Source organism: Stegodyphus dumicola, chromosome 6 (genome assembly GCF_044657685.1).
Source record: "Stegodyphus dumicola isolate Sdum_Otavi_A_Nest chromosome 6, ASM4465768v1".
In the NCBI taxonomy this organism is placed as follows: Eukaryota; Metazoa; Arthropoda; class Arachnida; order Araneae; family Eresidae; genus Stegodyphus; species Stegodyphus dumicola.
Window position 1 is genome coordinate 79540876 of NC_140773.1, and position 16624 is coordinate 79557499.

At 34.6% G+C, this 16624-nt stretch overlaps 1 protein-coding gene across 3 annotated transcripts in view; it reads left to right on the forward strand.

The window, feature by feature from the left end:
• LOC118192540 (macrophage mannose receptor 1-like) overlaps nt 1-16624 on the forward strand; it is a 124005-nt gene that overhangs the window by 78724 nt on the left and 28657 nt on the right. For 2 of the 3 annotated variants that reach the window (XM_035363536.2, XM_085818569.1), the window contains 4 exons: nt 3230-3384; nt 10214-10313; nt 15257-15498; nt 15706-15883. In XM_035363536.2, the coding sequence (XP_035219427.1) occupies nt 3230-3384; nt 10214-10313; nt 15257-15498; nt 15706-15883 (675 nt within the window). The remainder of the gene's footprint in view (nt 1-3229; nt 3385-10213; nt 10314-15256; nt 15499-15705; nt 15884-16624) is intronic. The other variant, XM_035363537.2, reaches the window with a different exon arrangement.

Below are 16624 nucleotides of genomic sequence, written 5' to 3' on the forward strand. Positions count from 1 at the left end.
ATGTAGGTCGCCAGTTAACTTGAGATCTACTGACAAGCACTGTAAATAACAGCCTTGACAGTGACAGACGACAATGGGCTTTAGATTTAATTTACATTTAAACATCTACTTTTGTTGGCTGCATTGCTCTACAGTGGTGATCTGTGAGTTGAACACTCGTAACGCTAAACCTATAAGTCTCCAGCGAAAAATAGATTTAAATAGTACGTGTCGGCATCTATTGAAGTTTAATCAAAATATAATCTCGTTTACATACCGCCGTATGCCGGTGAAATATAGGTTTATTCTTCGAAGTGAAAATCGGTAAATCGCCAGTGACTAACAGTCCTGACAAGCAACAAGCAACGATGTCTTTCGGTTTATGAAACCACCCCACGTGTACTATCCTTTTTCGGAAAGGTCTTCTTAAAGCATGTTCTAACACGTTTAAACAACTGATATTTGATGCTTTAATAGCAGACATGAAAACGGCGGTTACAAATGAGTGAATCAGATACATCAAGTTTACAGGTATAAATGAGGCAACAGCGCACTAAATACTGCAAAAAGTATGGGTGAGTGTAAAATAAAAGTGTTTTGAATATTCGCATGTTTAATGATTATTCTGCAAACCCTAGCTTGAAGGATACCAGCAGCTGTGGACGTGTTATCAATGACATGTTGAAACCTACAGTTGAAAGAAATTCATTTTCATCTGTTAAAGAGTTGCCAGAAGAGGTTTATATTTGAATAATTTGAAATCGCATCTAAACTTGGCAGGTGAGTCCCACATAAACTTATAAATGCTAACTGAAGAAGATTGTTTGAATAACTGTACTGCACTTCATTTTCGTGAAACAAATTCTCCTTTTCTAAACTGTCTAACGTCTGGTGATGATAAGGAACTAGTGGTTCGAAGCTTGCAAAATTTCGTTGGTAGAAAACAGTACAATTCCCAACAAATCCAACAAAATCTTGAAAATATTTTCTCCAGTAGCTAGCTGGTTCCTTCAGAAATGACAAAAAAATTATTACGCCATGGGAAGAATGTTGCTGATATAAATGGCACATGTAAAGTTGATTTAAATAGTCACCTACTTATTTTTTTGCATCAAAGCCTCCTTCAGAAAGCGACATTACTCATGAGATTACTTATCGTCTGATAGTTTTAGCATCAGAAATGTTCTAGTTAATATCTTTCCGTAATTCTAATATTAGAAACATTCTTAGCAGAAGATTTTCTAAAATTTTGAACTATTACTTTTCTCTCTCTCTCTGTATATATATATATATTTACTTTATTTTAAATTCTGGACTGTACACTTACTATTGTCATGGTTATCCACTCGCACTGGTACTTATTACCATTGTGTGAAATACAAGGAATTCATCTCCCACCAGCTTCGCGTATAACCAATTCCTAGAAAGTTACCATTCAGCGAAATAATTTATTATTCGATTTCAGTTTGTATTTTCTTTATTAATTGGGCGATTTAATAACAGTAAACAAATGTCTTAATAGTTTAAATCTTATAATCATTTTTGTACTATATCTAATTTATATAAACTGAAAAGCATTAAAATACAAGTATATTACTATAATTAACAAAGCTTAAACGCCAAATATTTCTTACTCCGTTCGGAATCCTTTGCTTGGTCTTTTATTCACAGTTATATATCTTTTGGGCATAATTTCAAGTTCGCTGACTAAGACACCCTCATCAGCAACCTCATTTTAGGAAATTTAGTACATTGTCCATGAAAAGAAACGTTTCCATTTAGCAGAAGCATAAATTTTAGTTAAGAACTGGCCTTATTTTACCTGTTTGCAAGTAACATAAATTTGCATAACCATCTAATGTGAATAACTGTTTGCGATGAAAGCCAGGAAAAGCTAGGTCAGGATGCAATTTAAAGTCTACTTATAAAAAAATAAAAATATTTTTTTTTATATTTTAAAATAACATATTGTCAAATCTAAAAGCTACCACGGTTATAAGAAACAAGACAGAGGTCCTAAAGTATTCAGCTTTTGAGCTTTTTGTTTCGAAACCATAAAATTTCTGGAAGCTATTAATCAGGTCATATTTGTGCTAAATATTGCGCCTCAAATGACGCAAGTTATTTTCAGTTATCAATAATAGATTATTTTTCTGCTTATATATATTTATTAATTTTCATTAATTTCTAATGCTTTTGTAATTTAATGCAATATTTTAATTTTATAAATAATGCGATGATACATTCTTTCTACGCATGCTCCACCAACATTAGTTCAGAGGCTGGTGTATAGCTACTTTATTAATATTCTTTTAATCTTTGACAGAAATTTTAAAATATCTTTGACATCCTTAGTATTTTCTTATTCTTATTCCATGCGTTATCTGCACGCTTACTGCTAACATTTTTATTAGAATAAAGCTCGTAATTTTATTTTTTAAATTATATGTTGCTTGGCGAAAAAGGATGGAAAAGACGGGAAATTAAATACATTTGCAACAGATTAATGCCGAAATATGTGCAATTACTTTTAAACTGTTTTAAGAATGGTAATGTATTCTCTCTAAGAACAACAGCATGACCATTAAACAATTTACGAGATTGTCCTCGTACCCTTCCTGATATTGAATATTAATTGCATGCATACACAGACATACAAATATACATACAAATGTGTGTAAAGATTTTCATACTCATTCGTATACGTTCGTAACTATTTGATATTTCAGAAAAATTAACGGGATTTCGTTTTTAGGTTTTTAAATTTGTACGCTAAATTATTTCGACTATTCACTTCATCTTACGAGTATTCCTTCATTAAACCTTGACATGGTTGCCAGCGTCGCTTTTCCGAAGACTTCTTTTCTTTTCCGAAGACTTTTTGCTAAGTGGATGAAATTCTTGAGGATTTAAACATTGTTCATTTGAAAATATGTGTGAAACTTATAACGCATGTGGATACGACTGCTGAACATTGTTATTTCGTTTGACTTAGCTTCAGATTCCGATAAGAGGGACGTCAACGTATCTTTTTCGTGGTTTTTTTCTCTCATATATAATATAAATAAACATAAGAAACTTTCCTTTCGGAAGTTCTCCACGGAGGCAACTCCCTCGTAAACAGATAAAATTTGTTTGCTCTTCATTTAATTAACCATTTATGATATCCCCTTAGAAATACAAATGCCAATCACTTCTTTTAAAAGATCTTTTCGTGAAAGGAATTTTAAATTTCAGCTTCTTTTAACAGATTTCTTGACAGACTTGATGATAGAAGCTGGTTCTGATATTTGGATTGGACTTCAGAGCCATAATCTGGGTACTATCTTCAAATGGGCAGACGGCACGAGACTCGATTATACGAACTGGAATGCTGATAATGTTAAGTCAAAAGCACTCACTCGGGTAAGCTAAATGTTATTGTACTAAATAATGGTTTAATTAACTTAGCCAAAGAAAATGTGCTGATACGAGTGCTACAATAAATGGAAGGCCAAGTACAAAACGAGAGGAAACTACTTCCTGTTTCCTTTTGCGAAGAATCATGTAAATTTCCATCGATCAGCAGCGTATTTCGCTGAATTAATTGGAAGCACAAAAATAAATATTAATCAATTTCAAGCAAATCAGTTATAAGAATCAGTTTAAATGTATTTTTAGCTTCATCCAGTGCGCGGATAGCACTAATATGACACAGGAAGTAATCTGCTTACTACATAACATTCTCGACGTCTTCCTTTCGCAAAACAAGAGGAAATCGGAAAACGTTTGAAGGCGATGCAGGACAATTAAATCACTGCAATTTCCTTCAGTCTTCAGCCGTATAGTGTTAGATCATAAGGAAAACGACTTAACAGTATTTTGTTTAGATGTCCAAATGACATTACAAAGAAAGATATTTGGCCTTTTACCTACATCTTAGCACTGGAGCAGGAAATAAATGATCTTCAATCGTGGAACTGAAGAGAGCTTATTGGCAAGTGAAAGTACTTGTAGAACCTGAACTTTGTGAAACGACTGCATTTACAGCCATTCAGATATTTTGGCAGTTTAAAATAATGCCTTTTGGAACGTGCATCGCTGCTGTGTTATTTTAACTCATAGCGGAAACAAGTTCCAAAGAAATATTTTGGGAAGTTTAACTAGCTTGGCCATACTCACTGCGCTGATGTTTCTGAGAAATCTGTGTCCGCCGAAAACATCACGGCCGAAACATCGCGTAGGAAACAACGCAAGGCGAAAACGTCGTAGTACAAAACATCATAGGAGAAAAGAAATCAAAGGGAAACCTTCGTAATTCTAAAACATCGTGGTACAAAATATCGTCATTGAAAATAAAGCGGTTCAAAAAACTTCTTAGTTTAAAAACATCGTCGTCGAAAATTTTGTGGTAAAAAATAAAGTACCTATCATTCGTATGACGATAACATCGCACGCATGCGGTTTCCAGGTTTTAAAAGTTGTAAATGCATTTTCGCATAATGATTTGGGAGTGCAAGAAGGAAAAAAAGGGTATTTTTACTTTTATATTTCATATTTTGGAATGAACTAATGAACTTTTACTGAAAAAGTAAGAAGGACATTGAAGCATTTAAAATTGAAAATGAGCAGAAAATTAATGCAATTTATAGCACTTAATGGAATTTTAAATTTATGTAGTTAATTAACAAAGTTCATAAATAAATTAACCTTTTTTTATAAAGCTTTATTCATAATTTTTCATGAAAAATACAGCCTAAAAATGGTTAGAAAATGAAGATAAATAACTGCTTTAGGTTACCTCTATAAAAATTGTCTCATTATCATTAATTCATTAATTCTTGTTTTGTTTCAGTCTATTATCAAAGTGTCATTAATATTCCTTGGGCTTCCAAATCTTTATGCAAATATACATTTATAACTTTTAAGACCTGAAAAACGCGTGTGTGCGTTGTTGTCGTCATGTGAGGATTTATAGCTGCTTTATTTTTTACCACGATATTTTCGACGAGAATGTTTCTAAACCGTGAAGTTTTTGAACTGCTTTATTTTCGACGATGATATTTTGTACCGTTTTAGAACTTCGAAGTCCTAATATCGTTTGTTTTAGAACTGCAAAGTTTTCTCTTTGGTTTTTTTTTCTTCCACGATGTTTTGTACCATGATGTTTTCGCCTTGCGCTGTTTTCTTCGTGACGTTTTCTTCCACAATGTAACCGAGAAATCAAGGGCATTCGTGATTAGAGTCATGCTTAAGACGGTCATCGGTTAAGAAAATCATTCGATCTCTACACATACTACCAAGAATTTTTTAAAGCTTACCTTAAAATCGTAAGGCCTCTATTGCTTAAAAGAAGTTTAAAAAGAAACATTTTCACGAAGTGATATTGTGGAAAATAAATTTAAAGCTCTAAAGGAGGATTTAATTTCCGCTTCTGTATAAGCTTATGAATAAAACTTCATTCTAGATACAGAGTTTCGAGAAGTCTAGAAAAAAGTAAAAATGAATTATACTACACTTTCTTACTCGCACTGAATTTCAATTATGCCCTATTGAAAGGACTGTGTAGAATCCTTCGTATGAAAACTACTCAGACTAGTCGCCTACAGCTTCATATCCATTCGGATGTCACAGTGGAGATATTTAACATAACAATATTGGACCCAATTCGACTGCGTGGAATTTCAAATCAGCAGAACAGGAACCAAAAGCGGGTTTTATTCCTATTAGCGTATCGAAGAAGCAGTGCGTGAAAACATTGGATTATCTCTATAATAAGTGAATTTTAGCTGGAATAAGTGAATTTCTTCTTTACCAATTTCGTCTGAGCAATACCTGGAAAATCTGCAGCCACGTTTCGATAACGTTTCTCGGTTTGCAAGAAGAAGGATCAACATAGCAACCGAAAGAACAAAGCGGAGAACTGAAGTAGACGGAAAGGAAATCCTAGGAAAGAGATAAAATCTAACTACGGAATGATTAATGATCTCAATAATTTCTAAATGATCATCTAAAATTCTCACTCAAATTATAGACATACTAAGAGGCGCCTTTCCATGTTTCCTCCTTTTAGACCTAAAACAGTGACTACGATAGACTTGTATTCTTAGTATGGTAATACTGATCATTTTCCTGAGGACTGCATTGGCCGGAACTTGCATTCTTGAAGGAGGTGACGATGTCATAAATTTTTGTAAATGCTTGCATTCATTTGATTACGTTATTGTCTCGTGTACTGTTATAATAGTTTGCATTGCATTTGTTAACTGATTTGTTAATTTGTTGATTTTGGAATAATAACTTTAAGATGTATTTTTAAATATTTTGTAAACAAAAGTGCAATTGTTGCACAAATGTTTAGCCTTGTGCTAAATTCAGCAGCATTCAAAGTGAAAAAATAATTCAGCATTAATATAGTTAATGCTGAATATTAAATATTAATATTAAATAATTTAACTTTAAATATAAGCAGACATTGCCTTATCTAATCTCTAATTCAAAGATTTTTCTGCAACTTGCCAACAAGCTTTCTGGCCACATTTTTCCAGAGCTTTCTGGCCACATAAATACGGTTGCAACAGCGCGCAGTCAGTCAGCTGTAAGTTAGTTATTTATTCAAGAATAAGTATTCTTATTCAGTTCACTCCTTTAACCGTTGTCCTTATAGTTCTAGGAATTAACTGAATTGCGTTTGACAGTTTACTCTCTGAGTGGTATCCCTATCAAAGCCCGAGTGGGAAAGTCGCCAAACACTGGTACTGTGGTCCGGTGTTCGATTCAGGCGAACGAGCTGGGCGTTTTCGAGGTTTTTCCCATGTGTAACGTGTACGAGCAAATTTCCGTTAAAACGTTCTCGAAGGCATCCCTCCCCTTAGGTGCCCTCGAGTGCTCTGCCATGATCAAATAAAGTTCAGAGTGATATCGGTAAACTACGATACTTCTTGCGTTCTCCTTGGGTTATTTACAGCTATTCTTTTTGATGTTTACTCTCGTGAAAACAGCATAATGCTCTGGAACAGCCCTGAAAGTTGATAAGCAACATCGATATTGGTCTTTAATTAATTGAAAGCGAACGACCCAATACATGCGACAAAGCATCTGTGTATTTTTGCGGATAAAATCTCAACAAAATAGCTGAAATTTACTGCGTGGCTTCTTTCTTACCTATTTTATTATTTTCTCTCCAGAAAGTCATGTTAACAACAATATTTAAACAATCACGCAATCCCAGGTTTTCGCATCACATTTCACTGTAGAAATGTACCAGACTTTTGAGTTCAGCCTACGTCTATAGAAGCGACTGAAAAAAGCGCAAAATAATTCATCCAATTTTATTGGAACCCAAAATTTATGTAGAGGTTGTAGAGACATTAGGTACTTTTGGAAGCAGAAAAGATGAAAAATTAACAATCGCCTTCGCCGGGAATCGAACCACGGACCTCTGGAATACCGGCCCAGGGTGCAGAACTACTACATCACGAAGGCACGTTAGGAAGACGGGAGAAATACCTTATAAGGTTAGTATTTAAGGTAAATTGTGCACGATTTAATCAGAAAATTACAAGACACGAGTTGCACGCGTGACCGAAGACGATTTAGCACTTAGTGTATATAAGGGTAATCATTTAGATTCATGAATGAACAGAATGTGAGACAAAAGTATAAAATTACAGACGACTTTGAGCTTTCTGAGAGACTCTTATAAACAGTTTACGAAAAACACACTGAATGCAATGTTTTTTTCTTCTTTCATCAGATGCAAATGTTGGGGGATTGTGCAATAATGAGGATCTGCCTCTCGGCAAATCTATAATCGGGATTTCTGAGCTGCTACTTGGAAGAGACTTTCCTTTATGAATATTTTTGGTTAAATTAGGTTATTTTAGTATCGCAAATCCCACAAGGCGAAATGCCTTTTTAAGACTTTTTGAAAGACGATTAGCTTGTATTCATCCTAAACATAGGGAAAACACCAACATTCTCATGCAGCCAGCCCATTCGCCAGCGTTTCAACCCGGCTCGAACCAGTAGTCTGAGATTGTACAGCTCAGCATCTGGTACTCCATTAATTTATTAGACTGACAAGCACCTTTCATTTTTAGTTAGCAGCTAGACATGAAGAATTGCATTTATTCGTCTACTACTTGTTCCCGAAATTATGGGAGGCCATCAATACAGGAAATTGCGACATTGTTTAATACTATCGGCTTTCTTCTTGGATCTATGTTTTTCATAAAAAATTTCGTAAAAATATTCACAACTTGCGCATGGTGCTAATGTATGGCCACAAGCTATACATCGTCGTTCTTCACGCATGGTTTATTCTAGAGTTATGCGCAAATAATAAATTGAAGAATTTCAAAGTGGTGAATTGTCGCTCTGAAATTTAGCACTGTTAAATTCTGCAAGCCATTATTTGCCTACAACTCTCGAATGCTGTAGAAAATTTTCTGCTCATATACCGCATGTCATAATTCATCACATATGGTATCGAGAGCACAATAACCGCTTAAATAACATGCCGGTTATCCTATCAATGGGCAGGATTTTCCATTTGCACTATCTCAGCTTATTTGCCATCAACAGATAACTAATTTTGGGAGTATCTCTATTCCAGGGACTTAAGAAACATCTCCAAAACACTGAATAGCTTAAACAGCATGATTGTAGTATTTTTGATACCAAAGTTGAGATACTAAGTATTTGTACCTTTTTGAGTATTTTTTAGTTTATTTGATTAAGGGGGCTATCCGCTTAAAGGAAGGAATGCTTCCGTGGAAGACTTTCTAAGGGAAACTGATCGTATTCGCATTACGCATGCGTAAAACTCGAAAACGCACATACAGCCAGTCGGGATTCGAACCCCGGACTGAACTACTAGTGTCCAGCGATCCAGCGACTTTATCGTTCGACCTCTCGTCTGAGCTTTTTATCCCAAAGGAGCATTAGCTCAGAAGGGCCGTTAGTTTCGAAACGAGATTTTACATTGAAAAGAAAAGCTGAATAACTTTTCAGATTATTGCCACCAAATATTATCGGCCTGTATTATTTTAAAAGAAATTTAATAAAGGAGAATGTGCATGACTATACGTATGTTTCTCGCATTGGGAAAAAAATTATGGTACCTAAGAACGTAATCCTCCATTTGAACATGGGCACTTGGAAGACCGAATTTTAAATTTCGAATTTGTTTTATTGCCTATTTCGCATTTCAACTTCAACGAATTTTTGATTAACAACTCAGTGAGTTTAAAACAAGCAATGGCAACACTGTACAGAAAAAAAAATATCTCCGGCGCGCGAGACTGTCTATTGAAAATTCTGTTTTCAAATATTTTAAGATTTTGCTGTTGAATTGAATTTTATTCAGTTTAAGTTCGAATAATATGATATTTAATAAATAAATGTAACACGCAAGATGTTAAAAAACATTCCTTTGGGTGTAATACAAAATCTGAAAGCTTTCAGATTTTTTATTAAGAGGAAGGTGTAAAGAGTCGATTCTGTCTAATGATGAGTAGAACCAGAAGGCTGTGCATATTTAGAGGCATATACGCGTATGAAATCTTTACTAGCTTGCTCATTTTGGAAATATAAAGTGTCATACTTTGGTCTTTTTGATTTATTTGTAAAATGAAAAATGCCTCTTTTTATTTTGTGATATTATTATTGGTTGTCTCGTCATAATGGACATTTATGTGCAAACTCTCATCACAACAAACGAATCGTTTTTCGAGATACCACTTTTTCGGTATTTTCGAGGTTTGTGCCTACAACCTTAAGTTTGAACACCAGTATATTTTACATTTCATTATTTAGTAATGTACTGTAATATATTGTAATATTCACAATACTTTTTTTATTTTATTTAATATTATTAATGTCTTATTTGCATAGTCAGTTAATTAGTAAATTTATTATAAAATTATCTTGTTTTATAGTGTTCCTTCCAACCCGCACGAATATAGAAGACTGTAAATTTCTTAACAGACGAGTACTATCGTACTTCTGTATAATGCAAAGCAAAGGCATAATTACATAATGCTTATTTATTATTTTTTTATTAAATTTAAAATGAAAATAAATACTCTTAAATAAAGTAGTGGCCGGTTATTTTTAAATGATCAATGTTAATTCTAGTTCTGAATATTTGAAGTTCGAATTCTATTGCACATTATTAGAACTGCCAAATTCTGTTTTGAGTTAGTGTCTGTCTCTCTACATGTCGTCATTATAAGGTGCTGTTCTTTTTCAGGACGTATGCTTGGAAATTATGAACAAATTTGAAGCAGATGGAAAATGGGAGTGGCAAGAGTGTTACAAAAAATCTGCGTATGTTTGTGAGAAATCAAGAGGTAATTATACTCGCACGCATTCAACTTATTGCAGAAAAAAGAAAGCATAGGATTAAATTAAAATTTTCCCTACGTAATGATCGATAACTCATGATTGCGACACAAAAGCAGCAAGTGAGATATGAGAGGATTTAGGGTACGCTGTCCTGTCATCTTTAAAAGGCTGCTTTAAATGTTTTAGAGCCTTTTAGTACGTTTTGGAATCATACATTGTAGACCCTACTGAGATAGGTCTTGGAAGAACAGATGACTTCGAAAAAAAGGTTTAAATAACCTGTTTTATTTGAACTAAACTAAACAGAACGCACTCACTCGGTGCTCACAATTTGCAACCATTTGTGGCTAGGTAACTTAACAGAAAAATAAGGTGTACAAGCACGATAAAGTTAAGATTTGGCTACATGACTGCCCCTTCTTTATCTAAACCGCTAAATCGGCTGCACACAGCAAAGCCAAACCAAGAATACCAATATAATCTAAAGAGAGTGACTAAGCTTGTTTAAATACTGATTTCCGAAATCACTTAGATTTACATACACGTCATTAAAATTTATATTCTGGCAGGAAACTAAAATCAGAAGGGAAAGGAAAGTTTCTTTTTTATACTAAAAATAATTGGCTAGAATAAAATAAGGGTTTACAATGTAGGAACTGAGTCGGGCAGACAGAATAGATTGTCTAATGTTGTCTTGCAACATAAAAACTTTATCTAGTGCATTTTAATGTGGATACTACGGTATGGTCTCAGCTGGCATTTCAACGGAGTCAGTACTCATAGTCAAATCCGTACAGAAATAATTCATTTCGATTCCTCCAGGTCTTCACTGGGTAGCAGCACATACTGGTATTAATTTAATATGACTGAGTCGGGCAGACAGAACAGATTGTCTAATGTTGTCTTGCAACATAAAAACCATATCTGGTGCATTTTAATGTGATACTACGATATGGTCTCAGCTGGCATTTCAGCGGAGTCAGTACTCATAACATAGTTAAATCCATACAGAAATAATTAATTTCGATTCCTCCAAGTCTTCACTGGCTAGCAGCACATACTGGGATTAAAGAAATGAAACAGCAAACCCTATTGCTAAAAGCTCAACTAAACATCCCCACGTGAGTAGCGTCAATGTACCTCCCTCCCCCGAAATGATGTCTGAAAACCACCCTCATTTGCCAACTAATGAAACAATGGCAAAACTACTGAAACCGAGCACCACATGTAGAAGGCTATATAATTTTTATCCAAAAGTCGACCAGAACTTAAAGTAACGTCTCTTCGCAACTCACCCAATACTTGACAGAGCACGGTCCATATATGTCCTTTACAGATTTGGGCCTAAGAGATATCGACCAATGCATTTGAAACAGTACTGGTGATCCAGACCACTGTTTGTATGATTTCCCGCAAACAGCTAATTCTCATTTAAAAAACTCTCTGCAACTAATACACTAGCAGGAATCAGGGAATACAAGTAAAAATAAGTATGCGCTCTGCTGCATTAGAGATTATGCTAACACTACTTAAGAACATTGCTGATAACCTGGAATAACTTCCCTGCTACTTTTACATGACACCGTATACTGTATTTATATTAATTTACTTAATATCTTGTTTTGATTCTCTTTTACAACAATTATCTACTTTAATAATATTTAATTTTATGATTAACCCAGCTGTCATTGTTTTGAATATTTACTCGCACTTAAATTTTATTATCTGTGTCTAATTATTTAAATTTGTACTAAAGGTGTACCTGATATAGTTATATTTGCACAACAGTTTTAAACTAAATACTAATGCGTATTTAAATATGTATTATTTATACCTTACTACTGAGCATTTCATCAGAAGCATATTCAAACAGGTATTATTTGTACTAATGAACGTTTCGTAAATCAGTCTGTACTCACATTTCAATGAATTTGTTTTATTTAATTCATTTATTATTTAATATGGCATTAACTATGTTAATTCCATTGAAAATTATTTTCTATTCAACATGGTATTTTAGTATTTAATGCCAAACTTGTGACTGAGTGTGTAGAGTCCAGTGTATGAACTTCTGTCTGTATACTGGAGTAGCAGGAAACTACACAGGAGAAGGGTTCACGTACTCTTTATTAAGTCTTTAAAATTTACAATGCGGCAACTCGACACTAACAAACTTCGCCTCTACTTGGGCGGTAACTGAAAGTCAGATAATTGAAACTAAAAGTTGAAATATTAACAAGTGATAAAAACTAGCCTACAGGGCTCAGCCAGATCCCGTAACTTCAACCCCCTTCTAAACTAGTGGCAGCAAAGAAATGCAATTAAGCCACTTGAACCAGCAATAAGCAAACATACCTGCGGCAGAGACGGCGTCTAGAGCCTAACCCTCTCTCTCCTACCGAAACTCGGCTTTAACTACTTCCTTCAAAATAGAAAATCTGCATTCGTTCACGCACGCTACAACATTTAACTATTCTGGAACTGACAATTAGGGGAATGAAGGCTTATAGGAAAGTTTCAAATAAAACTTTAAATCATTAGTTAAAAAAATCCCTACAAGTGTCAAACTTGCATTTTTCTCCCATGGCAATATCCCAATGTAATTACCTGAAACTGCTGCTTATGCTATCTTAATTAGATTTATTATTATTATATGCTGTATATTTTGCTTATAAGTATTTGTAGGTCTGTTGTATCTAAATATGCATGTAAGTATTATCGTGCATTCTTTTTAGCAAGTCTTGTACATGCCTTCATGTTGCCATCCAGTTTTCTTTTGTTTCAGTCCCCCAAAAAATTGTTGTTTTACTTTTATGTATATTTAAATGGGTCACCTGTGGTTATATGTCATATTAACACTGCCTTTCTAATTTAATTATTATACTTTCTGAATACACCAAACTTCACTAGCGGCATATGTCTTAATTGCATAATTACATGACATCATGTTTTCCCCTCTTTAATGTTCTCCACAAACACCACAAATAATATATAATATATATATTATATATTATATATATATATATATATATATGTACGTAGGCTTTTTTTTTCAACCTCCGATGGACTATAAAGAAAATAATATACAAAAAAGATGTTATTACCAAAAGTAATTTACAATGCAGGTTATTTCTTTACATAATCACGTTGATGACTTAGGCATTTGTCATGTCTGTGAACAAGCTTTGCAATATCCTCTTCGTAAAATGTTCCCGCCAATGATTGGAAGTGAAATGTGACGGTTTCTTTGAGCTCCACGTCATTTTGGAAGCACTGACTCCCAAGCCACTGCTTCAGTTCAAAGAAAAGATAAAAGTCACTCGGCGCTAAGTCGAGACTGTATGGTAGGTGTTCAAAAATGTCCCATTGAAAGTGCTGAAGGAGCCGTTGGGTTACACGAGCGCTGTGAGAACGGGCATTTTCGTGGATCAAAACAATTCCAGAAGTCAGTATGCCTCTTCGTTTTTTTTTTGAATAGCTCTCTGTAAGCGTCGCAAAGTTTCACAATAGGAATCTGCATTTATTGTTGTTCCAGGCTGCATAAACTCCACAAGCCATACACCTTTTTGGTCCCAAAAACCAGTGTCCATAACCTTACGGGTGTTGAAGTTTCATTTGAATTTTGTGGGTCTCTTTGGAGAATTTTTATTCATCCATTGTTGTGATTGTCATTTCGGGCGTGTCACATTGAACCCATGTCTCATCACCTCTCAAATGGATCTCAAAAAATCTTCTCCAACACTATTGTAACGGTCAAGAAACTCCAACGCTGCAGCCATTCGGCGAATTTTGTGGTCGTCAGTCAACATCTGTGGAACTTAACGAGGGCAAACTTTTCTGTAGCGCAACTGTTCAGTAACGATGGAGTATCTTGAAACTTCCATCTATAATTCACTTATGGTGAACCTTCGATTTTCCCTAACCGCTTGGTCAACTCGTTGAACAATGTCTTCTGTAGCGACGGACTTGCGTCCTTGACCCCCTTAATCATGCACATCAGTTCGGCCATCCTTAAACTTTCGACACCATTCACGAACAACGCCATCACTCATAAAGCTGTCTGCATACACTCGACTCATACTTCGATGAATTTCCGGTGTACTGCTTTCCGTTTCTGCTTGCAAGAAACGAATAACAGCTCGCTATTCACACTTGGTGAGAGAATCAATAGCGACAGCCATGTTTACGTGACTGCAACTCAACAGGAAATGGCGTGTTGAACTCGCCAGAGACAGAGCGTGTGGAGGGAGAGACTCACAGTCGCCTACTACACACACCAACCTCCTGCCGCATGCCTGGCCATCATACTGTGCGATCGGAGGTTGAAAAAAACAACCCTCGTACATACACACGCAGAGAGACGTACATATTATATTATATATACGTATGTATCACATTAATCCTACCGCAAGACAAATTCATTGATGACAAGAATTGGTTTTTCATGACTCATGAAAATGCATGCACAATCGTCTCTGCACATGGCAAAAGTAATAAATTAGGTACAAATTTTATTTAGTAAACAATTCAAAGTACTAACAAGACATGGCTTTATCTTATTTCATCACCTTGATCTTTTAACCAGTTGAATGGCTCGCCATTTAGTATATATTTCATCTTTGTATTTTTCTTAAAGGACAGACCCAAACAGCAAATCATGCAGCTGAAGTTTATAAAATAATTCTGATAATGGGGTTTTTTGGTCGAAATGTACATTCAAGCCAGTGGATGTTTGCCCATTATTAGTGTAAAAGTAAGCGATAATAGGTCCAAAAGGTGCATTCTTGTTTGTGTTTGTGATTGAATTTCTCCTGCTTGTTGAATAGTTACAGTTCTACTATAGAAACAATCTTGCAGAGCAATACTAATTCATGGGGAATTTCTGAAATAACTTTCAATTATTAAGATATATTTCCGTAAAATTATTAACATATAAATGTTTTAATAGATCCTAGGATAAAGCAACCCTCTAAAGCACCTTTTGCATGCGAGACTATTAAGGGCTGGACTCGATTAGGTTCATCCTGTTACAAAGTGTTCAGAGGAAACTCGACATGGGAAGAAGCTCAGTCTCAGTGTAGCGCATATAAGGCAGATCTTGTTTCTCCCAAAATTACGATAGTGGCTCAGCTTCTGAGAGAAAGATATGCATTCAAGGATACATTTTACTGGATAGGAGTGAGAGAAATGGTGAGATCCACTTAAAATGTTTCTAGCAGGATTTCTTTCAAATCTCAACTAGAAAGTTTTTATTAAATAAATTTTAATGCATGTAACTTCTATATTATATTACATCTTTTTCTGAAATTCTTGAAATGTTACTTATTTTTTATAATTATTCTTTTATTTATTAAATTCAAAAACGGTTGCATTCCAAAATTAATTTTTCCTTGGCAGGCACAAGAAACCTATAAAACGGTTAACGGTCATAATCTGATACACAGCAATTGGGGACGAGGCCAACCCCAGAATATTTCTCCACCTACGGATAATTGTGTCGTCATCAATAAAAATAATCGCTGGTTGGTTAGAAGTTGTCAAGAAGAACATTCTTTCATTTGCGAATGGAATACAAGTTAGCTTATTCAAATATTTCTGTCAATTTTGCCATCAGAATTTTATTAATACTCGTAGTTAGCTATGATTTGTTCTCAAATATTTTAATTTCCTATTTCCCTATCTTTCATTTTTTTTTATTTTTTTTTTTTTTTTATTTTTGCATTCTCAAACTAAAATAAGTAAGTCTGTATGTATTACTTAATAAATTTATGTACTTAAATTTACGTAATCGAAAACTATCTCTAGATTCTATTCAAAGATTTTTAAACGTTCATTTTTGCTTTTGATCACCACACATATTTTAAAATTGCAGAATGTCTCACGCATTCATAGCAATGAAACTTAATTAGTTAAAAATTAGCGCAAATTTCAAGCCTCTCTAAATTTCAACACATTGTTGCATTCTACGCGCTCGTGGATTTGGAGTAATTGATGGTAACACATGATGAAGAATCAAAACATAATTTTTTCGCCAGTAAGCAATATTACACAAGACAGTCATCGAAAAACTTCGACAAACAGGCTTAAACAATCAGCAACACAGCCTTCAGGCTATCAGACTGTAAGGGTGAAAATAGCTTCATGGCGAAGCACTAAAGTGCAGCTCCCGACTCGGTCGATTACTTTCAAGCTAATCTCAGAACTTAAGTCATTCACTCCTCCCAGGGCAGGCAGAGTATGTAAAGCTTTTAACCTACCTTCGAGAATAGTCTCGAGAAAAACCGCTAAAAATGCGTTCTAAAATATTCTCGCTTTG